Here is a 23,583-nt window from a genome sequence, read left to right on the forward strand (position 1 = left end):
TGTCTCGCCGTGCCCATAATGCTGTCTCACCATGCCCATAATCGCAGCCTCACCGTGCCTATAATGGCAGCCTCACCGTGCCAATAATGCTGTCTCACCGTGCCCATAATCGCAGCCTTGCCGTGCCTATAATGGTAGCCTCACCGTGCCCATAATGCAGTCCCCCCGTGCCCATAATGCAGTCTCACTGTGCCCATAATGCTGTCTCACAGTGCCCATAATCACAGCCTCGCCGTGCCCATAATGCTGTCTCACCGTGCCCATAATCACAGCCTTACCGTGCCCATAATGCTGTCTCACCGTGCCCATAATGCTGTCTTACCTTGCCCATAATTGCAGCCTCACTGTGCCAATAATCACAGCCTCACCATGCCTATAATGCTGTCTCACCATGTCCATAATTGCAGCCTCGCTGTGCCTATAATCGCAGCCTCACCGTGCCCATAATGCTGTCTCGCCGTGCCCATAATGCTGTCTCACCATGCCCATAATCGCAGCCTCACCGTGCCTATAATGGCAGCCTCACCGTGCCAATAATGCTGTCTCACCGTGCCCATAATCGCAGCCTTGCCGTGCCTATAATGGTAGCCTCACCGTGCCCATAATGCAGTCCCCCCGTGCCCATAATGCAGTCTCACTGTGCCCATAATGCTGTCTCACAGTGCCCATAATCACAGCCTCGCCGTGCCCATAATGCTGTCTCACCGTGCCCATAATCACAGCCTCACCGTGCCCATAATGCTGTCTCACCGTGCCCATAATGCTGTCTTACCTTGCCCATAATTGCAGCCTCACTGTGCCAATAATCACAGCCTCACCATGCCTATAATGCTGTCTCACCATGTCCATGATCGCAGCCTCGCTGTGCCTATAATCGCAGCCTCACCGTGCTCATAATGCTGTATCGCCTTCATGATGCTGTTTGTTCACTAAGGTTCTCTAACAAACCTCTGAGGGCTTCACAGAACAGCTGTATTTTATATATATATATATATATATATATATATATATATATATATATATATATATATATATATTTTTTTTTTTTTTTTTTTTTTTTTTTTGGGGGGCGGAACACCGCTTTAAGTTAGGGGTATCAGAGTAAAGGGGGACTGAATACAAATGCACCCCACACTTTTCACAGATTTATTTGTAAAAAAAAGTGTTGAAAACCATTCATCGTTTTCCTTCCACTTCACAATTTTGTGCCACTTTGTGTTGGTCTATCACATAAAATCCCAATAATATACATTTACGTTTTGTGGAAAATTTCAAGGGGTGCGAATACTTTTTCAAGGCCCTGTGTATCACCACGCACGCCGGAGTGAGATCAGTGATTGTACATCTGTCATTAACCCGTTATCTCTGTTTGGGTCACCTCTGCTGGATGTCATAGCGCCACCTATGGACAATGTTGTGACGCTGGTCACTGTATCACAGGAGAGCACTATTTTATGGTGACATGTTTGGTATCTCACTACTCGGTGCAACCTCATCTTTTTTATATTTTACCAAAAAAATCAGGTCTTCTATTGTGTTTGTATGCACTGAAATTAAATGATTTCATTCTTACTAAAAAATTTGTGCTTGATTAACCGTTATTCTAATATTGTGCTACATAAAAAAAATTGCAACTACCACCATTGTATTCTTAGGGGTCTCTGCTTCATGTCATTTTTTATTTTTTGCTAATCTCCAGGCCCAAAAAAGCATACCTCCCAACTTTTTGAGATGGGAATGAAGGACACCTATCAGCAAAAATATGCAGGGATAGGACACACACCCTGCCACGCCCCTTAACCCCTTCCCGCCGAACGTACGTGACACCAATAAAAGTCATCTTTTTTTTTTTTTTTAAACACAATTTAATAATATAACAATAAATAAGAAAAAAAAATGTTTTAAAGCGCCCCCGCGCAGTCAGCGGCATGTTGGTATACGGGAAGATGGCGGGCGGGCTGTGCCGAAGCGGGCGGCCATGTTGTCGAAGCTCAAGTGACAGGACGATGACAGGTGTGGGCGGGGAGATGAGACAGAGGTGGGCGCGGTTTGTGGTCGGGCGTCATCTCGGTGCGTCTGCGGCTCCGCGGCGCCTTCTTTAAACGTGTGTTGTGTTGGTGTGTGAGCGGAGAAGAGGTAAGTACCGGGCCAGGAGGGGTGAGGGGGTTGTGTACGTCCTCTCGGTATGTTGGAGGAGGGTTGTGTGGTGTGTATGTGTCTGATCTTCCACACCAGGGATGAGGATGACAGGAGCCGCTCTGATTATCCCCTGCAGAGGAGCGGGGTGACAGTGTGGAGTTTAGGGGGGAAGCAATGTTGGCAAGCGGGGTGACAAGGAAGACAAGATGTAGTAGAAGATGGGGGGAGGCACTGACTGCAAGATGCCAGGGGAAAGGCAGTGGGAAGAGGGTACAGCAAGGGGCAGGGCTGACAACATGTAGGGATAATACAAGGCAGGGCTGGGGGGCAATGACTGCAAGATGCAGGGTTGGCGGCGGGGGTAGGCATGGGCAGCAATAGGCAGGGCAAGCCGAGGTTGCTGGAGTCACGGTTGGCAGGCAGGGATGACAGGTGGCAATAGGTAAGGGACGATGGGAGGTGAGGTCGGTGGCCAGGGCGAGCAGAGACCGGGACAATGGGAGGCAGGGGTTGGGGGAGGTAGGTACAGCAAGGGACAAGGATGACGGGGTAGGAGAAGCTGATAGGGGGGTGAGGGTTAGGGACGACAGGAGGCAGGGATGGTAAAAGTTAGGGGTGGGGAGGCAGGAACCGCAAGAGGGGGGGGGGGGGGGCGGGAGAAGCTGGATTGGTGGGCAGCAAGAGGCTGGGGTAGGCAGTGGCAGGAATGACAGGGGACATGGGGTGGGCAGAGACAGGAATAACTGGAAGCTTGGGTGGGCAAAGACAGGAAGCTGGGGTGGGCAGAGGCAAGAATGGCAGGAGGTTGGGGCAGCTGGGGTGGACAGAGGCAGGAAAGACAGGAAGCTTGCGTGGGCAGAGCTGGGGTGGACAGAGGCAGGAAAGACAGGAGGCAGGGGAAGCTGGGGTGGGCAGAGGCAGGAATGACTGGAAGTTGGGGTGGGCAGAGGCAGGAATGATGGTGAGTTGGGGTGGGCAGAGTCAGGAATAACTGGAAGCTTGGGTGGGCAAAGACAGGAAGCTGGGCTGGGTAGAGGCAGGAATGACAGGAAGTTGAGGTGGGCAGAGATAAGAATGACAGGAGGCAGAGGAAGCTGGTGTGGGCAGGGGCAGAATGACAGGAAGCTTGCGTGGGCAGAGCTGGGGTGGACAGAGGCAGGAATGACAGGAGGCAGGGGAAGCTGGGGTGGGCAGAGGCAGGAATGACTGGAAGTTGGGGTGGGCAGAGGCAGGAATGACTGGAAGTTGGGGTGGGCAGAGGCAGGAATGACTGGAAGTTGGGGTGGGCAGAGGCAGGAATGACTGGAAGTTGGGGTGGGCAGAGGCAGGAATGACTGGAAGTTGGGGTGGGCAGAGGCAGGAATGACTGGAAGTTGGGGTGGGCAGAGGCAGGAATGACTGGAAGTTGGGGTGGGCAGAGGCAGGAATGACAGGAAGCGTGTGTGGGTAGAGGCAGGAATGACAGGAGGTAGGGGAAGCTGGGGTGGGCAGAGGCCGGAATGACAGGAAGTTTGGGTGGGCAGAGGCGGGAATGACAGGAAGCGTGGGTGGGTAGAGACAAGAATGACAGGAGGCAGGGGAAGCTGGGGTGGGCAGAGGCAGGAATGACAGGAGACGTGGGGTGGGCAGAGACAGGAATAACTGGAAGCGTGGGTGGGCAAAGACAGGAAGCTGGGGTGGGCAGAGGCAAGAATGGCAGGGGAAGCTGGGCTGGGTAGAGGCAGGAATGACAGGAAGTTGGGGTGGGAACAGCTGGGGTGGGCAGAGGCAGGAATGACTGGAAGCTTGGGTGGGCACAGGCAGGAATGACTGAGAGCTTGGGTGGGCACAGGCAGGAATGACAGGAAGCTTGGGTGGGCACAGGCAGGAATGACAGGAAGCTTGTGTGGGCAGAGGCAGGAATGACAGGAGGCTGGGGTGGGCAGAGACAAGAATGACAGGAGGCAAGGGAAGCTGGGGTGGGCAGAGGCAGGTATGACAGGAAGCTTGCGTGGGCAGAGCTGGGGTGGACAGAGGCAGAAAAGACAGGAGGCAGGGGAAGTTGGGGTGGGCAGAGGCAGGAATGACTGGAAGTTGGGGTGGGCAGAGGCAGGAATGACTGGAAGTTGGGGTGGGCAGAGGCAGGAATGACTGGAAGTTGGGGTGGGCAGAGGCAGGAATGACTGGAAGTTGGGGTGGGCAGAGGCAGGAATGACTGGAAGTTTGGGTGGGCCGAGGCAGGAATGACGGGAAGTTGGGGTGGGCAGAGTCAGGAATAACGGGAAGCTTGGGTGGGCAGAGGCAGGAATGACAGGAGGTAGGGGAAGCTTGGGTGGGCAGAGGCAGGAATGACAGGAAGCTGGGGTGGGCAGAGGCAGGAATGACAGGAGGCAGGGGAAGCTGGGGTGGGCAGAGGCAGGAATGACAGGAAGCTTGCGTGGGCAGAGCTGGGGTGGACAGAGGCAGGAATGACAGGAGGCAGGGGAAGCTGGGGTGGGCAGAGGCAGGAATGATGGTAAGTTGGGGTGGGCAGAGGCAGGAATGATGGTAAGTTGGGGTGGGCAGAGGCAGGAATGACTGGAAGCGTGGGTGGGTAGAGGCAGGAATGACAGGAGGTAGGGGAAGCTGGGGTGGGCAGAGGCCGGAATGACAGGAATTTTGGGTGGGCAGAGGCGGGAATGACAGGAAGCGTGGGTGGGCAGAGGCAGGAATGACAGGAGGCTGGGGTGGGCAGAGACAAGAATGACAGGAGGCAGGGGAAGCTTAGGTGGGCAGAGGCAGGAATGACTGGAAGTTGGGGTGGGCAGAGGCAGGAATAACGGGAAGCTTGGGTGGGTAGAGACAAGAATGACAGGAGGCAGGGGAAGCTGGAGTGGGCAGAGGCAGGAATGACAGGAAGCTTGCGTGGGCAGAGCTGGGGTGGACAGAGGCAGGAAAGACAGGAGGCAGGGGAAGCTGGGCTGGGCAGAGGCAGGAATGACGGGAAGTTGAGGTGGGCAGAGGCAGGAATGACAGGAAGTTGGGGTAGGCAGAGGCAGAAGCTTGGGTGGGCAGATGCAGGAATGACAGGAAGCTTGGGTGGGCAGAGGCAGGAATGACAGGAGGCAGGGGAAGCTGGGGTGGGCAGAGGCAGGAATGACAGGAAGCTTGCGTGGGCAGAGCTGGGGTGGACAGAGGCAGGGGGAGCTGGGGTGGGCAGAGGCAGGAATGACTGCAAGTTGGGGTGGGCAGAGTCAGGAATAACGGGAAGCTTGGGTTGGCAGAGGCAGGAATGACAGGAGGTAGGGGAAGCTGGGGTGGGCAGAGGCAGGAATGACAGGAAGCGTTGGTGGGTAGAGGCAGGTATGACAGGAAGTGAGGGTGGGTAGAAACAAGAATCACAGGAGGCAGGGGAAGCTGGGGTGGGCAGAGGCAGGAATGACAGGAAGCTTGCGTGGGCGGAGCTTGGGTGGACAGAGGCAGGAATGATGGGAAGTTGGGGTGGGCAGAGGCAGGAATGACAGGAAGCTGGGGTGGGCAAATAACAGGAGGCAGGAGAAGTGGGGTGGGCAGAGGCAGAAGCTTGGGTGGGCAGAGGCAGGAATGACAGGAAGCTTGGGTGGGCAGAGGCAGGAATGACAGGAAGCTTGGGTGGGCAGAGGCAGGAATGACAGGAAGCTTGGGTGGGCAGAGGCAGGAATGACAGGAAGCTTGAGTGGGCAGAGGCAGGAATGACAGGAAGCTTGGGTGGGCAGAGGCAGGAATGACAGGAAGCTGGGGTGGGCAGAGGCAGGAATGACTGGAAGTTGGGGTGGGCAGAGGCAGGAATGACTGGAAGTTGGGGTGGGCAGAGGCAGGAATGACTGGAAGTTGGGGTGGGCAGAGGCAGGAATGACTGGAAGTTGGGGTGGGCAGAGGCAGGAATGACTGGAAGTTGGGGTGGGCAGAGGCAGGAATGACTGGAAGTTGGGGTGGGCAGAGGCAGGAATGACTGGAAGTTGGGGTGGGCAGAGGCAGGAATGACTGGAAGTTGGGGTGGGCAGAGGCAGGAATGACAGGAAGCGTGTGTGGGTAGAGGCAGGAATGACAGGAGGTAGGGGAAGCTGGGGTGGGCAGAGGCCGGAATGACAGGAAGTTTGGGTGGGCAGAGGCGGGAATGACAGGAAGCGTGGGTGGGTAGAGGCAGGTATGACAGGAAGTGTGGGTGGGTAGAGACAAGAATGACAGGAGGCAGGGGAAGCTGGGGTGGGCAGAGGCAGGAATGACAGGAGACGTGGGGTGGGCAGAGACAGGAATAACTGGAAGCGTGGGTGGGCAAAGACAGGAAGCTGGGGTGGGCAGAGGCAAGAATGGCAGGGGAAGCTGGGCTGGGTAGAGGCAGGAATGACAGGAAGTTGGGGTGGGAACAGCTGGGGTGGGCAGAGGCAGGAATGACTGGAAGCTTGGGTGGGCACAGGCAGGAATGACTGAGAGCTTGGGTGGGCACAGGCAGGAATGACAGGAAGCTTGGGTGGGCACAGGCAGGAATGACAGGAAGCTTGTGTGGGCAGAGGCAGGAATGACAGGAAGCTTGTGTGGGCAGAGGCAGGAATGACAGGAGGCTGGGGTGGGCAGAGACAAGAATGACAGGAGGCAAGGGAAGCTGGGGTGGGCAGAGGCAGGTATGACAGGAAGCTTGCGTGGGCAGAGCTGGGGTGGACAGAGGCAGAAAAGACAGGAGGCAGGGGAAGTTGGGGTGGGCAGAGGCAGGAATGACTGGAAGTTGGGGTGGGCAGAGGCAGGAATGACTGGAAGTTGGGGTGGGCAGAGGCAGGAATGACTGGAAGTTTGGGTGGGCCGAGGCAGGAATGACGGGAAGTTGGGGTGGGCAGAGTCAGGAATAACGGGAAGCTTGGGTGGGCAGAGGCAGGAATGACAGGAGGTAGGGGAAGCTTGGGTGGGCAGAGGCAGGAATGACAGGAAGCTTGGGTGGGCAGAGGCAGGAATGACAGGAGGCAGGGGAAGCTGGGGTGGGCAGAGGCAGGAATGACAGGAAGCTTGCGTGGGCAGAGCTGGGGTGGACAGAGGCAGGAATGACAGGAGGCAGGGGAAGCTGGGGTGGGCAGAGGCAGGAATGATGGTAAGTTGGGGTGGGCAGAGGCAGGAATGATGGTAAGTTGGGGTGGGCAGAGGCAGGAATGACTGGAAGCGTGGGTGGGTAGAGGCAGGAATGACAGGAGGTAGGGGAAGCTGGGGTGGGCAGAGGCCGGAATGACAGGAATTTTGGGTGGGCAGAGGCGGGAATGACAGGAAGCGTGGGTGGGCAGAGGCAGGAATGACAGGAGGCTGGGGTGGGCAGAGACAAGAATGACAGGAGGCAGGGGAAGCTTAGGTGGGCAGAGGCAGGAATGACTGGAAGTTGGGGTGGGCAGAGGCAGGAATAACGGGAAGCTTGGGTGGGTAGAGACAAGAATGACAGGAGGCAGGGGAAGCTGGGGTGGGCAGAGGCAGGAATGACAGGAAGCTTGCGTGGGCAGAGCTGGGGTGGACAGAGGCAGGAAAGACAGGAGGCAGGGGAAGCTGGGCTGGGCAGAGGCAGGAATGACGGGAAGTTGAGGTGGGCAGAGGCAGGAATGACAGGAAGTTGGGGTAGGCAGAGGCAGAAGCTTGGGTGGGCAGATGCAGGAATGACAGGAAGCTTGGGTGGGCAGAGGCAGGAATGACAGGAGGCAGGGGAAGCTGGGGTGGGCAGAGGCAGGAATGACAGGAAGCTTGCGTGGGCAGAGCTGGGGTGGACAGAGGCAGGGGGAGCTGGGGTGGGCAGAGGCAGGAATGACTGCAAGTTGGGGTGGGCAGAGTCAGGAATAACGGGAAGCTTGGGTTGGCAGAGGCAGGAATGACAGGAGGTAGGGGAAGCTGGGGTGGGCAGAGGCAGGAATGACAGGAAGCGTTGGTGGGTAGAGGCAGGTATGACAGGAAGTGAGGGTGGGTAGAAACAAGAATCACAGGAGGCAGGGGAAGCTGGGGTGGGCAGAGGCAGGAATGACAGGAAGCTTGCGTGGGCGGAGCTTGGGTGGACAGAGGCAGGAATGATGGGAAGTTGGGGTGGGCAGAGGCAGGAATGACAGGAAGCTGGGGTGGGCAAATAACAGGAGGCAGGAGAAGTGGGGTGGGCAGAGGCAGAAGCTTGGGTGGGCAGAGGCAGGAATGACAGGAAGCTTGGGTGGGCAGAGGCAGGAATGACAGGAAGCTTGGGTGGGCAGAGGCAGGAATGACAGGAAGCTTGGGTGGGCAGAGGCAGGAATGACAGGAAGCTTGAGTGGGCAGAGGCAGGAATGACAGGAAGCTTGGGTGGGCAGAGGCAGGAATGACAGGAAGCTGGGGTGGGCAGAGGCAGGAATGACTGGAAGTTGGGGTGGGCAGAGGCAGGAATGACTGGAAGTTGGGGTGGGCAGAGGCAGGAATGACTGGAAGTTGGGGTGGGCAGAGGCAGGAATGACTGGAAGTTGGGGTGGGCAGAGGCAGGAATGACTGGAAGTTGGGGTGGGCAGAGGCAGGAATGACTGGAAGTTGGGGTGGGCAGAGGCAGGAATGACTGGAAGTTGGGGTGGGCAGAGGCAGGAATGACTGGAAGTTGGGGTGGGCAGAGGCAGGAATGACTGGAAGTTGGGGTGGGCAGAGGCAGGAATGACAGGAAGCGTGTGTGGGTAGAGGCAGGAATGACAGGAGGTAGGGGAAGCTGGGGTGGGCAGAGGCCGGAATGACAGGAAGTTTGGGTGGGCAGAGGCGGGAATGACAGGAAGCGTGGGTGGGTAGAGGCAGGTATGACAGGAAGTGTGGGTGGGTAGAGACAAGAATGACAGGAGGCAGGGGAAGCTGGGGTGGGCAGAGGCAGGAATGACAGGAGACGTGGGGTGGGCAGAGACAGGAATAACTGGAAGCGTGGGTGGGCAAAGACAGGAAGCTGGGGTGGGCAGAGGCAAGAATGGCAGGGGAAGCTGGGCTGGGTAGAGGCAGGAATGACAGGAAGTTGGGGTGGGAACAGCTGGGGTGGGCAGAGGCAGGAATGACTGGAAGCTTGGGTGGGCACAGGCAGGAATGACTGAGAGCTTGGGTGGGCACAGGCAGGAATGACAGGAAGCTTGGGTGGGCACAGGCAGGAATGACAGGAAGCTTGTGTGGGCAGAGGCAGGAATGACAGGAAGCTTGTGTGGGCAGAGGCAGGAATGACAGGAGGCTGGGGTGGGCAGAGACAAGAATGACAGGAGGCAAGGGAAGCTGGGGTGGGCAGAGGCAGGTATGACAGGAAGCTTGCGTGGGCAGAGCTGGGGTGGACAGAGGCAGAAAAGACAGGAGGCAGGGGAAGTTGGGGTGGGCAGAGGCAGGAATGACTGGAAGTTGGGGTGGGCAGAGGCAGGAATGACTGGAAGTTGGGGTGGGCAGAGGCAGGAATGACTGGAAGTTTGGGTGGGCCGAGGCAGGAATGACGGGAAGTTGGGGTGGGCAGAGTCAGGAATAACGGGAAGCTTGGGTGGGCAGAGGCAGGAATGACAGGAGGTAGGGGAAGCTTGGGTGGGCAGAGGCAGGAATGACAGGAAGCTTGGGTGGGCAGAGGCAGGAATGACAGGAGGCAGGGGAAGCTGGGGTGGGCAGAGGCAGGAATGACAGGAAGCTTGCGTGGGCAGAGCTGGGGTGGACAGAGGCAGGAATGACAGGAGGCAGGGGAAGCTGGGGTGGGCAGAGGCAGGAATGATGGTAAGTTGGGGTGGGCAGAGGCAGGAATGATGGTAAGTTGGGGTGGGCAGAGGCAGGAATGACTGGAAGCGTGGGTGGGTAGAGGCAGGAATGACAGGAGGTAGGGGAAGCTGGGGTGGGCAGAGGCCGGAATGACAGGAATTTTGGGTGGGCAGAGGCGGGAATGACAGGAAGCGTGGGTGGGCAGAGGCAGGAATGACAGGAGGCTGGGGTGGACAGAGACAAGAATGACAGGAGGCAGGGGAAGCTTAGGTGGGCAGAGGCAGGAATGACTGGAAGTTGGGGTGGGCAGAGGCAGGAATAACGGGAAGCTTGGGTGGGTAGAGACAAGAATGACAGGAGGCAGGGGAAGCTGGGGTGGGCAGAGGCAGGAATGACAGGAAGCTTGCGTGGGCAGAGCTGGGGTGGACAGAGGCAGGAAAGACAGGAGGCAGGGGAAGCTGGGCTGGGCAGAGGCAGGAATGACGGGAAGTTGAGGTGGGCAGAGGCAGGAATGACAGGAAGTTGGGGTAGGCAGAGGCAGAAGCTTGGGTGGGCAGATGCAGGAATGACAGGAAGCTTGGGTGGGCAGAGGCAGGAATGACAGGAGGCAGGGGAAGCTGGGGTGGGCAGAGGCAGGAATGACAGGAAGCTTGCGTGGGCAGAGCTGGGGTGGACAGAGGCAGGGGGAGCTGGGGTGGGCAGAGGCAGGAATGACTGCAAGTTGGGGTGGGCAGAGTCAGGAATAACGGGAAGCTTGGGTTGGCAGAGGCAGGAATGACAGGAGGTAGGGGAAGCTGGGGTGGGCAGAGGCAGGAATGACAGGAAGCGTTGGTGGGTAGAGGCAGGTATGACAGGAAGTGAGGGTGGGTAGAAACAAGAATCACAGGAGGCAGGGGAAGCTGGGGTGGGCAGAGGCAGGAATGACAGGAAGCTTGCGTGGGCGGAGCTTGGGTGGACAGAGGCAGGAATGATGGGAAGTTGGGGTGGGCAGAGGCAGGAATGACAGGAAGCTGGGGTGGGCAAATAACAGGAGGCAGGAGAAGTGGGGTGGGCAGAGGCAGAAGCTTGGGTGGGCAGAGGCAGGAATGACAGGAAGCTTGGGTGGGCAGAGGCAGGAATGACAGGAAGCTTGGGTGGGCAGAGGCAGGAATGACAGGAAGCTTGGGTGGGCAGAGGCAGGAATGACAGGAAGCTTGGGTGGGCAGAGGCAGGAATGACAGGAAGCTTGGGTGGGCAGAGGCACGAATGACAGGGGATGCTTGGGTGGGCAGAGGCGGTAATGAGGGGAAGCTGGCGTGGGCAGAGCCAGGGACAACAGGAGGCAAAGACAGGAAGAGGCAGGTGAAGCAGGGGTGGAGTAGACAGGGACAACAGGGAACGAGAGGTGGGGGCAATGGGAGGCAGGGATTGTAAGAGTCAGGGGTGGGGGGGTTGAATGCAGCAAGGGACAAGGATGGCAGGAGAAGGTGGAGTAGGGGGGAGGTGGGTGTGGAGGCAAGGATAACAGGGGGCAGAGATGGCAAGAGGCAGGGAGAGCTTGGCAGGCAGGTAGTGGTGGCGAGAGGTAGGGATAGCAAGAGGTGGGGGAGGCAAGAGGCAGGGTTGATGGGTGTTAAAATGCAGGGACATACGGAGTCTAGATAGGCAGGATGGAATGGATGACTGCAGAGTACGAAGCAGGCACCCATTTTCTTCTATTGATGCCTCTGGAGGTAGCAGACGGTGAGGTGCCATCCCTGCCAAACAGGCCACAACCTCACCTACAAACAGATCTGGGCAGGGTGATAGGAAGCGCTATTACAAGTGAGGGCAGAGCGCACTCACATTTTTAAACAGCCAACTTCTGAGACCAGATGACAATAATGGAGAGATTGGAGGCACCCGGAGAGCTCTCATAGAAAGGCTTTACCCTCCACCAGAGTCTTCCGAACCCCAGAAGGTGGCTGAACATGGGAGGGGTTGGAGGATAGCAGGGAGGGAAGAAAAAAGTACCCAGAATATGATTGGAGGATTTGTGAGGCTCCTCCCCGTCTGGGCGCTGATTGCGTTGCTTGTTTCCTCCAGCCTATCATCACCAGCATCGGATATTATGGAGAGGACGCATTACGTGTCTGTCCGCTGTTTTACCTCTTTGCTGTAGGAAAGTTCCTGTTCTGATGCTCAGGTCATACTGGCTGACTCTATGACGGCCTTCTAAAAAATACAATGTGCTCAGTGACTCTCTTCTCTCCACAGATGTGACACCGCCACAGGAAGCTATGACCCCGCCACGCAACACCAACCTTCCAGATTAATGGACCTCTCTGGACCCGATAACTGTGCACAGGACATGGTACAGCAAAGGGACGAAGACCCCACCCCTCCCCCTGCCGTCCCTGCCCAGGCCAAGAGGTGGTGCAGGAAGGAGCCCGTTGTGTCCCTCACCCACTCCCCCTTAAAGGGGCTCAACGTAGTGCTGTCCCGGGTGGATACTGCGGCCCGGTCTGAGAACTCCCTGGTGTCGTCCAAACAGGACACCAAGATGGGACAGGATGAAGGAACAGGTGAGTGACATCGCCTGTGCTGCAAAAGAGGGTTGTCTTTGTGCTCTGTGGTAACCACAGGGGACAGTGTAGGAGAGGATTGTCCTTATACTGCGGGGTGACACCAAAGACAATTTCAGACGGGGATTGGCCTGGTCTTCCTCCCCTTTCCAATTTGGCGCCAATAGTTTGTGCTGCTAGAGTTCAAACTTGGTTGTTACTGACAGCTCAGGTCTCAGCTGACAATGGGGAACCAGAGAGGTTCCTGATCATGTGATCACCATTTCAGCGCAGTGATTACATCAGGCTAAGGGCCCTCTAAGGAAAACACTGGTTCTAGCTTACAGAGGCTCTGGAGTATGTAGATGTTAGTGTGCATCTATTTAATACTGTAATTTGTCTGATACAATTAAGGTATTAAAAAAAGGCTGAAGTACACGATGGGAGACTAATCTTCCAGCATTTAATACACGTTACGACATAACTCCCAGCTGATTTGTGAGGAAGGGACCTGTAAGGCACCTGTGCGTCCTCCTTATAGAACTACATGTTCCATCATTCTTTTGGGCTTGGGGTATCAGAAGATCTCAATTCTGCTCTATCTCCGTCCCCGAAGCAGAAGAGCTCGGTTCTGCATTTTCCCTGTCCCCGTAGTAGAAGATCTCCCTTCCGATCTATCACTGTCCTTGTAGTAGAAGACCTCACTTTTGTTCTATCACTGTCCCTGTAGTTAAAAATGTCCTTTCTGTTTTATTGCTGTGCCTGTAGTAGAAGACCTCGCTTTTGTTCTGTCACTGTCCCTGTAGTAGAAAACCACTTCTGATCAATCACCATCCTTGTGGCAGAACACCTCGCTTCTTTACTATCGCTGTCCTTGAAGCAGAAGACCTTGCTTTTGATCCATCGCTGTTTCTGTAGTAGAGGACCTTGTTTTTGTTCTATCACCATTCCTGTAGTAGAAGACCTCCCTTCTGATCTATTACCATCCCTGTGGCAGAAGACCTCGCTTCTACTATGGGGACAGCGATCGCGAAGAAGTGAGGTCTTCTGCCACAGGGATGGTAATAGATCAGAAGTGAGGCCTTATACTACAGGGGCGGTGATAGAACAGAAAGGAGGTCTTCTACAGGGATAGGGATCGAGAAGAAGTGAGGTCTTCTATGGGGACAGGATTTGAGAAGAATGAAGGTCTTCTACGGGGACAGCGACCGAGTAGAAGCGTAGTCTTCTCCTACGGGGACAGCGTTCGAGAAGAAGTCCTCGCTTCTTCTCGATCGCTGTCCCCATAGAAGGAGCAAGATCTTCTCCTCAATTGCTGTCTCCGTAGGAGAAGACCTTGCTTCTTCTCGATTTGCTGCCCCCCTAGGAGAAGACTTTGCTGCTTCTCGATTTGCTGCCCCCCTAGGAGAAGACCTTGCTTCTTCTCGATTTGCTATCCTCCTAGGAGAAGACCTCGCTTCTGCTCTCACTTCCCCCACAGTTGGAATCTTTCCTGTTATCCAGTGACAGAGGCTGGTATGATATCTTTTGTTCCTACATGTATTGTATTAGAAGAAATGTTATTAGACATCTGGATTCTTTCTGCAAATCATGTGTATTGGTTGGCACACTTACCTCGTATACCCAAGGGCATTGGTTCAAGACTATATCGATATATTGAAGGATTAAAAAAGTTGAGCCTTGATGAAAGGTTTATATCATAATAGGATACAGTAATCATATCTCTAACAACCAACATTTCTCCTGTACTGCACTTCCTTTGCCCTGTCCTAATACCTGCCATTTTCCTGTCCTGCAGAACAGGAGAAATGCTGACTATTACAAATAAGACTCTCCGCCCACACCTTGTCTCAGCAGCAGAGAGGAAGACAGAACTCCTTTGCCAGATCCTGTGCTTCTCCATGCAGCCGCAGAGAGGCTCGGCTTTTCCCCCCATCTCCACAGTCGGCAGTAGAGAGGAGGACAGAACTCTTTCTACAGATCCTGCACCTCTCTGTACAGCCACAGCACCCCTTGTCTCTGCATTCATCAGATTCTGGCAGCTGACTTCTGCCTTCCTCTGCACCTCCTCCAGACCTAGAAACTTTCTGCTTCACAACTATGCCCCCAGCTTGTTCCCAGTAGCAGCACAAGGTTTAGGGGGGTGCACTGTGATGTAGGGTGGGGGACTTTTGACTTCTGATGTAATGAACGGGTGGCATGCTCAGGACATCTAGTCTTGCAGATACAACCGGCCCTTTGAGGGCAACCATAATACTGATGCAGGCATGCAATAAAGTTACGTTTGAAACCCCTGATCTACGTCATAAATGTTTCCGCCCTTCTCTAGGGGTTGGATGGGGAAGGAACCCAACACAGGTAGAGTGGCTGGTGGTGTCCCTGTCTACACTTGAATATCTCCTCATAACTAAGGGAGGAGATGGGGATGACACAAATTCAGAAAGCATGGCTGGTGGTGTCCCATTCCTATGTCTACATCTGGGGTGCCAAGGTTCGCCATCACTGGTCTACACCATAAATGTCTCCTTCTACCGGAATCAAATACAGACATCATGGCTGGTGGTGTTCCAGCCTTAAGTTTATATCGTCAATATTTCCGTCTACCTCTGGTGGGGGATAGGAAGGGAGACCCAACACAGATGATATGGCGGTCAGTGTCCCAGACCTATGTCTTCACTATAAATGTCTTTGCCTATCCCTGACGGGTGGGGGATAGGGAGAAAACCCAGCACAGACAGAATTACCAGCAGTATCCCAGTTCTATGTCTAGACTATTAGTGCTTCTTCCTCCCTTTGGTCAGCCTTAAAGAGGGAACCCATTACAGGCAGCATGGCTAGCAGTGTTCCAGCCCTATGTCTACACCACCATTGCCTCCACCTACCTAGGATGGGGGATGGGGAGGGAATAGAACACAGATAGCATGGCTAATGGCACCCCAGTCTTTATGTCTACACTGTCATCGGGGTCTTTTGGCTACCTTTGGTGGAGAATAGGGGGGGAAACGCAACACAGACAGCATGGCCAGTGGTGTCCTAGCCCTATTTCTACACCAACAGTGCCTCCTCCTACTTCGGATTGGGGATAGGAAGGGAACCCAATGCCAGCGGTGTCCCAGGCCCATGTCTAGACCAGTGGTCTTCAAACTGTGGCCCTTAGCTTGCCTTTATCTGGCCTTTAGGGCACTATTCCTCCCTCTATATACTAATATTCCGCGCTCAGGACAGATACCAATACGAACTGCAGCCCCCCCCAGAAAAGGAAAACACCTAGGTGAAGTCCAAATGATATAAACTATGAAAGGGGGATTGGCGCTGTTCACTATTAAAATAATGATACCATATCTCACCACAAGGGAATGTGTGTGCAACAAATCTGGGTGAAAAAAATCAGCGTATGCGTATAATCGCATAAACATTAAATATCAAATGTGCAGATCACCCCAAAAAATGTATATATAAAGAAATGATGGAAATTACCATAAGTATGACTGAAACCACTAGTAGTCATAAGAACTGCTCACAATAAATAAAAAAAAAAATATATATATATATATAAAGAGCACCTTAAAAAACAGTAAATGGTAAACAGTCCAAATAGTGTTATACAAAGGTGTATATATAGGATCTAAATTGTGGTCATACCAGAAGTGAAACAGTGGTATAAAAATGAAATGATAAAAGATGTAGTTAAAAAGATATTAGGTGATAATTGTCCGTGCAAACAAAAACTTCAAAAGTGTAATGCATATATCCAAAATCCCTCACCGACTCCTTCCCACTTGTGTCACCGCTGTGTTCTTAATGGCATCCACCGGGAAATTTCATATACATGGAGAAGAGAAGAGAAGAGCCGGATCAGATGGATCTCTGGTTAGGGAGATCAAAACAAGCTTGGTGCATTAGCCAGCCGGCTTACTTGATTACCACCTGGATGTCAGGCGCAGAATCTTCATCCACTTAACCCGATCCACAGAACAGGTATCCTCTGTTTTTGGTATGGCAAAAACAGAGAATACCTGTTCTGTGGATCGGGTTAAGTGGATGAAGATTCTGCGCCTGACATCCAGGTGGTAATCAAGTAAGCCGGCTGGCTAATGCACCAAGCTTGTTTTGATCTCCCTAACCAGAGATCCATCTGATCCGGCTCTTCTCTTCTCCATGTATATGAAATTTCCCGGTGGATGCCATTAAGAACACAGCGGTGACACAAGTGGGAAGGAGTCGGTGAGGGGGACATCGATCGTTTGGAATTCTGGCCACCGGATTCGCATTTATATGCCCATTACCCCTGCAGGGGTTGGGCACTCCGGTGAGTGAGGGCACAAGTGGGGGTTCCATATAGGACGGTTTATACCAACCACAGCAGACCTATCCGGAATCGCTTGGATACACACCAGATTTTTGCACAAGGATTTTCTTACACACAGGACAATTTTGGATATATGCATTACACTTTTGAAGTTTTTGTTTGCACGGACAATTATCACCTAATATCTTTTTAACTACATCTTTTATCATTTTTATCTTTATTATTTTTTCACCACTGTTTCACTTTTGGTATGACCACAATTTAGATCCTATATATACACATTTGTATAACACTATTTGGACTGTTTACCATTTACTGTTTTTTAAGGTGCTCTTATTATATATATATTTTATTTTATTGTGAGCAGTTCTTATGACTACTAGTGGTTTCAGTCATACTTATGGTAATTTCCATCATTTCTTTATATATACATTTTTTGGGGTGATCTGCACATTTGATATTTAATGTTTATGCGATTTATACACATTTAATAACTAATTTTTTTCAACATTTTTTCACCCAGATTTGTTGCACACACATTCCCTTGTGGTGAGATATGGTATCATTATTTTAATAGTGAACAGCGCCAATCCCCCTTTCATAGTTTATGCTATTCCTCCCTCTGACACCAACAATGGGGTAGTATTTTGTCCCCCTGACATCAAAGATGGAGCACTCTTCCTCCTGCTGACACCAGAGGTGTGGGGGCACTCTTCCTCCTGCTGACACCAGAGGTGTGGGGGCACTCTTCCTCCTGCTGACACCAGAGGTGTGGGGGCACTCTTCCTCCTGCTGACACCAGAGGTGTGGGGGCACTCTTCCTCCTGCTGACACCAGAGGTGTGGGGCACTCTTCCTCCTGCTGACTACCCACAGGCATTATGTTATTTTTTTACACCACCAAGCCTACGGCGGTTTCTACCTGCACTGGCCACAATCTGGCTCTCCTACTGTAAAGTTTGAAGGACAGTAAACTGGCCCTTTGCTTGGAAAGTTTGGAGACCCCTGGTCTAGACTATCAGTGTCTCTGATTGGCTCTGGTGGGCATTGGACAGGGAACCCAACACAGAGCCCTTCTCTCTAGGGGTTGGGGAGTGACAAGTCAAGAAATGTGGGTGAAGAGGACAGGACCCATAGAGTGCATGCTGGAAATAGGAGATGCACTGGTGTAACCTACACCATAACACAGTAACCATTCAAGCCATGTGTAGAACTAATCCAGAAGAAATGATTTAATGTGTTTGTTTTTTTTGGGAGGTTGCCCTAGGTAGAATTTCACTGAGTACTAATCCCAGAATTAGAAAATTCAGTTCTCGATGGACTTACTGCCTATTCTCTATCTCTCTGCAGGTCCCTCCCATCCTGATGGCGGTGATAAAGCTTCCATCGGTGAAGGTTTCCCAGCTCCACCTTCCGGTACAGTGCATGGGGGTTCAGCAAAGGGACAGATGCCTCCACCCGAGTCTGTGTCTCTGCCTGTGGGGAACGGACCTGCCGCTGATGCCTTTCTCACGCCTCCCGCCAAAGTGCCGAAAAAACGGGGACGTAAGTCCAAGGCAGAGCTGTTGGCAATAGCAATGGCAAAGAAGTTGGAAGAGGAGAGCAGAGGGGTGGAGCCTGAGCCCGAGCCGGAGAAGGTGGAGGTGACTCCTGGAGGACGACCCAGGCGGCGGGCGGCTGCAGTGTAAGTCTTATAGGGGCTGTGGATCATGGGGGATTTGGCAGGGGTATCTGGAGGGAATACATTTTGTGGCCAGAAAAATAGAAACCCCTGCCCTGTATTATAGGTGGGTCCTCTTTTGCCCCCCAAAGTGGTATCGAAACTGTGTGAAGGCATTTTAGGGGGTGATGAAAGCATGCAAAAGTGGAACAGCAGGCTGTATGTAAGTCACAGCGGGCCTACTGCAGTAATTGAAAAGTTCAGTTGCTGTAATTGTGCATGGTTTACTTGTGAAGGGCTTCTTTTTTGACACCAGGCTTAGCTTGTGAAGCTGACTCTGGAGCTGGGGGACAAAACTGAAAGAGCCCTTAAGGCTGGACATTTTACTGCCTGACCTCAGTGTGGTAATCTGTGCTTTTCACCCAGCTTCCGAAAGTGCATACCGGCATGAAATGATAAAGTGCAAAGGTTTACATCACTTACAAAATATAGGGGCTCTGCTATGCACAGTCAGGAGCTGTGAGTTGGTTTTATTTTGCAGCAGGTCATGCAACTATCAGATCTCAGTGTGTCTAAAGCCTATATGAAACATGCCGTATATTGCAACTTACTAGTCCTTAGATGTGGTGGCTGCACCACTTTTTTTTTTTTTTTCCTTTATTTTCACCTGGAGATCCTGCCAGTCCATATTATTGGTGGCTGCCTCATGTGGATGCAAGCCCTACACTACGGCACAGCCAGGATGCATTTTATTATCTCATTGGTGGCTGTCTCATCTGGATGTGAACCTTACACTACAGGACTTGTCTGTCTTACTAATGGCTGGCTTATGTCGATTTTAAACCTACCCCCTGGTATGGTGGCATGGCCAACATATGTTTTATTGATGGCTTGCTTATCTGGATGCGAGTCCTACACTATGGCATGGCCAATGTCCATCTTATTGATGGGTTTCCTTACCTGGATGTCAATCCTGCACTGCAGCAGGGCCAAAGTCCACCATATTGACATCTGCCTCATTTGAACCTACACTAGGGCACGGCCAATGTCCATCTTATTGATGTCTGCCTCTTCTTGACAGGAACCCCACAATATGGCATTGCCAACATCTGTCTTGTTGATGGCAGCCTCATCTTGATGTGAACCCTAGACTATGGCATGGCCAACATCTGTGTTATTGATTTCTGTCTCCTTTGGATGTGAACCTTACACTATGGCACAACCAAAGTAATATCTTATTGATGGCTGTCTCATCTTGATGTGACCCCCCCACAATTTGGCATGGCCAACATGGCATGACATGGCCTTATTTGGATGTGAACCTTACACCGTGGCACCAGCCGACTTCTATCCGTTTGATGGTTTCCTCATCTGTACGTAACCTTACACTATGGTACAACCAAAGTACGTCTTATTGATGGCTGTCCCTCTTGATGTGTACCCTATGCTATGGCCATGCCAACATTTGTGTTATTGATTGTTGCCTCATCTAGATGTAAACACAATGCTATGGCATGGGCAATATCCGTCTTATTGATGGCAGGCTCCTCTGGAGGTAAACCTCACACTATGGCATGGCCAATGTCCATCTTATTGATGGCAGCCTCATCTTGATGTGAAGCCCACAATATGGCATGGCCAACATCTGTCTTTTTGACGGTTGTCCAATCTTGATGCAAACCTTATGCTATGGCATGGCCAAAATCGGTGTTATTGATTTGCTGTCTCCTTTTGGATGTGAACCTTACACTATGGCGCAACCAAAGTATATCTTATTGACTGCTGTCTCATCTTGATGTGAACCCCACAATATGGCATGGCCAACATCCGTCTTATTGATGGCAGCTAAATACACACGTTCCCCAGCACACCATGGATCGTAAATTGCAGTCCAACACTTTATTGCAGAGAGATTACATCACAAAAGAATAAGTGCAACATTTCTAAACCACGCAGGACCCCTTCATCCGGCATGTGATTGATGGCCACCTCATCTGAATGTGAACCCGATGCTACGCCATGGCCAACATCCGTCTTGTTGATGGCAGTTTCCTCTGGATGTGAACCCTACACTACCGCGTGGCCATAATCTGTGTTATTGATGGTTGTTTCATATGGGCCTGAACCCTGTGCTATGGCATTCATCTTATTAATGGCAGCCTCATCTTGAGGTGAACCTCACATTACGGCATGGCCAACATCCATCTTGACGTGAGCCTTACGCTATGGCATGGCCAACATCTGTGTTATATAGCGCAACCAAAGTACGTCTTATTGATGGCAGCCTCATCTTGATGTGAACCCTACACTACGACATGGCCAACATCTGTCTTTTTAATGGCAGCCTCATCTTGATGTGAACCTTATGCTATGGCATTCCAAACCTCCTATTTTATTGATGGCTGCTGCCACCTCTTGATGTGAACCCTACATTACAGTATGGGCAGGATCCATTTTATTGATGGCTGCCTCATCTTGACATGAATCCTCCATTATAGCACCTCCCTGACATCCATCTTATTGGTGTCTGCCTCTCCTGAATGTAAACTTTACACTACGGCATGCATACATCTGTCTTATTGGCTGCCTTTTCTCAATGTGGACCCTACACTATGACAAAGCTAACATCCATCTTATTGATTGGTTGACTTTGGATTAAAACCCTCCACTACAGCAGGGCCAACATTTTAATCTACTTTTTTTTTTTCTTTTTCTTTTTTTTTTTCCTTTTTTAATTTTGGAGTTTTTTTCCACAACACCTAAGATACTTCCAGCCAAATACATCAAATGTAAAACCGCTTTCTGGAAGCTGGCTACCCTGGAACATGGCAATTGACGGGTTAAGATGTCAGTGGAGTAAAATGGAAGGTATAGACAACTTAATGGGACCTTCAGGGTCCCACAGGGAAGAAGTCAAGATCTCCATTAGGGAGGTCAGGTTGGTATTCTGACCACTTTGGTATTAAAGTGGTTGTAAAGGGTATATTTTAATAATGGTTATACTTTCTTATTTTGGGCAATGGTATTGCACAAAGAGATCCCAAACCTCCTCATTTGGAGTCCCCAACCAGTGCTCTTCCCTCCTTCTTCCTACCAATACTCCATCAGCAGGCTGTGCGGGCGCTCTCCTAAGCTGCGTTGTGCGCCCATAAACACACACAGCCCAGCTTGGCCATGCCTCCTGCTCCTCACAGGATTTAATTGACAGCAGTCAGAACCTATGATGAACAGATTAGCAATGCTGCAGACCGGACAGTGCTGGATCGGTGGAGGAGTCAGGTAAGTGTTTAGGGGTGCGTGGACATGTAGTGTGGCTTTTTTTTTAATTATTATTGAATGCATTAGGGTAAAAAATGCTTAGACTTTAGAACCACTTTTGAATAGAGGGGTGTGTGTGACTTTTTTTTTTTTTCTCCCTCCCTGTTCATGGTTGGATTTGGTGCTGGGGTCTGAGCCGTCATGGTAATCTGGTGTTCCAGGAAGGTCACTATCCCTCTTTTTCTTCTCTCCGCAGTGCTCTTCGCTACCTCCATGAGATTGCAGAAGAATTGTCTGTGCCAGGGCGAACGTCTCCCACTGTTACAGATAACTCTGCCCCAGAACAGAAGACCAGTCCAGAGAAGACGCCGAAGCCACCGCAGTCCGGAAAGAAGGGCAGAAAGAGGAAATCCCGGGATTCGGATGATGGCGATTCAGACTTTGTGGTATCGGAAGACCTGCTGCGGGAGGAGGAGGAGAGAGAGGAGGTTGAGGATGACTGCCTGAGCGATGAGGCTGAAAGTGACCTCCGATCCTACAACATGAACGTCTTTGCCTTTGGAGAGGTGAGTGGCCTTACCTGTCTGTGCGGCCTGCCCCATCCTGTTTCTTCACTCGCACAATCCCATCTGTGGAGAACCTCTTCTAAGCTGTTCAGATTTGGATTGAGCAACCACTGGAGGTGGGAATGGAATGATGCGGTTTTAGAAAACTCCACCTAACTAGTGTTTTGTCGCGTGATATTTTTAAGTTTTTTTTTTGGGGGGGTTGTACTCGATATATGCAAAGAGAGATCACAGAAATAGTTATAAGTATAACCTTTAGTAAAAGTAATGACAGTTACAGATAATAGAAAATTATAACCAGAATACTTGCCTAAAGATGCTGTTTCCGCCACAGAGTCCTGCCCGCATTTCATACGGCGTGGCACACAGGTGATCAGACGCGTGCATGATTGCAAGCTCTGAGGTGAGACTGACTGTTCAAGGTATAACTGTAGTATATAAGATTTCTGTGTAAGCAATGGTCAACCCACCCCCACTACAAACACTATGACCTTTTTAAGGACTCGGTCAGTTTGCAGTGACATTTCTTTGGTAGGAGTCAGCTACGGTAACCAGGATATTAGAGGCTTTCCTATATATTTGTGAGGCAACTAAACCATTAATAAGGAAATATGAAATATGCAAGTTCCACATCAACTGGGTAGTGTGGCGTGTATCTGCGGTGTTACAAAAGAGGGTTTAAAAAGAGACATGCCTTTCAAGTTCAAAAAAAAAAAAAAAATTGTATCCTCAGAAATCCATATTTGCTCCAGGGGAAGGAGAACCCAGGGTAAATCATGGTACATTTTGCCTGTCCCTCCCCTCAGCTGCCCATTCACAGAAGCGTTTGTCCTTTGTGAATGTGTTCACGTAATACCAAGGCTTCTGTGAGTGGGAAGGAGGAGCGGGTGGGTTGGGCATAGCAGCTGCAGCCACTCTACCGTTGAAGATGCTGGGATCAGAAGGATCAGTATCGAGCTTCCGAAAATAGTGATTAGGTTTATTGTACTCCCGGGAGACCGTTATCGGATATAAGCAATAGAACAGGGATATGCAATTAGCGGACCTCCAGCTGTTGCAAAACTACAAGTCCCATCATGCCTCTGCGTATCATGCTTGTGGCTGTCAGAGTCTTGCTATGCCTCATGGGACTTGTAGTTCTGCAACAGCTGGATGTCCGCTAATTGCATTTCCCTGTAGAAGTACAGGAGCTGTCATGCACCTTGCTGGACTCGACTCATAGTGTACCTTCACGTTTTACAAATGAGCTGAATTTCTGGATTTCTCGCATTCACTGCTGATTGAGCTGGTCTGTACATGACTGCTTTCCCCATTGGCTTAGATTCCTGGAATTCACCTTCCTTTTTTTTTTTTTTAATACGAGACTCAAATCAGTTAAGTTATTCTTTCATCATTGCTGACCTCATCCACTCCTCTTAGTTGCCCTTCCATGCACTCTATTCAGTACCAAAACATG

The 23,583-nt window shown here is 51.7% G+C and overlaps 1 protein-coding gene across 1 annotated transcript in view; it reads left to right on the forward strand.

Annotated features, from left to right (window-relative positions):
• Window positions 1-2,011: 2,011 nt before the first annotated feature.
• The window catches only part of GTF3C2 (general transcription factor IIIC subunit 2), a gene marked incomplete in the record, with an annotated part of 59,594 nt that continues 38,022 nt past the window's right edge, over window positions 2,012-23,583 (forward strand). The window contains 4 exon segments of the mRNA XM_073624721.1: window positions 2,012-2,136; window positions 12,049-12,356; window positions 17,994-18,327; window positions 21,818-22,127. Coding sequence (XP_073480822.1) covers window positions 12,107-12,356; window positions 17,994-18,327; window positions 21,818-22,127 — 894 coding nt within the window.

This window comes from Aquarana catesbeiana, linkage group LG04 (assembly GCF_042186555.1).
Source record: "Aquarana catesbeiana isolate 2022-GZ linkage group LG04, ASM4218655v1, whole genome shotgun sequence".
NCBI classification, from domain to species: Eukaryota; Metazoa; Chordata; class Amphibia; order Anura; family Ranidae; genus Aquarana; species Aquarana catesbeiana.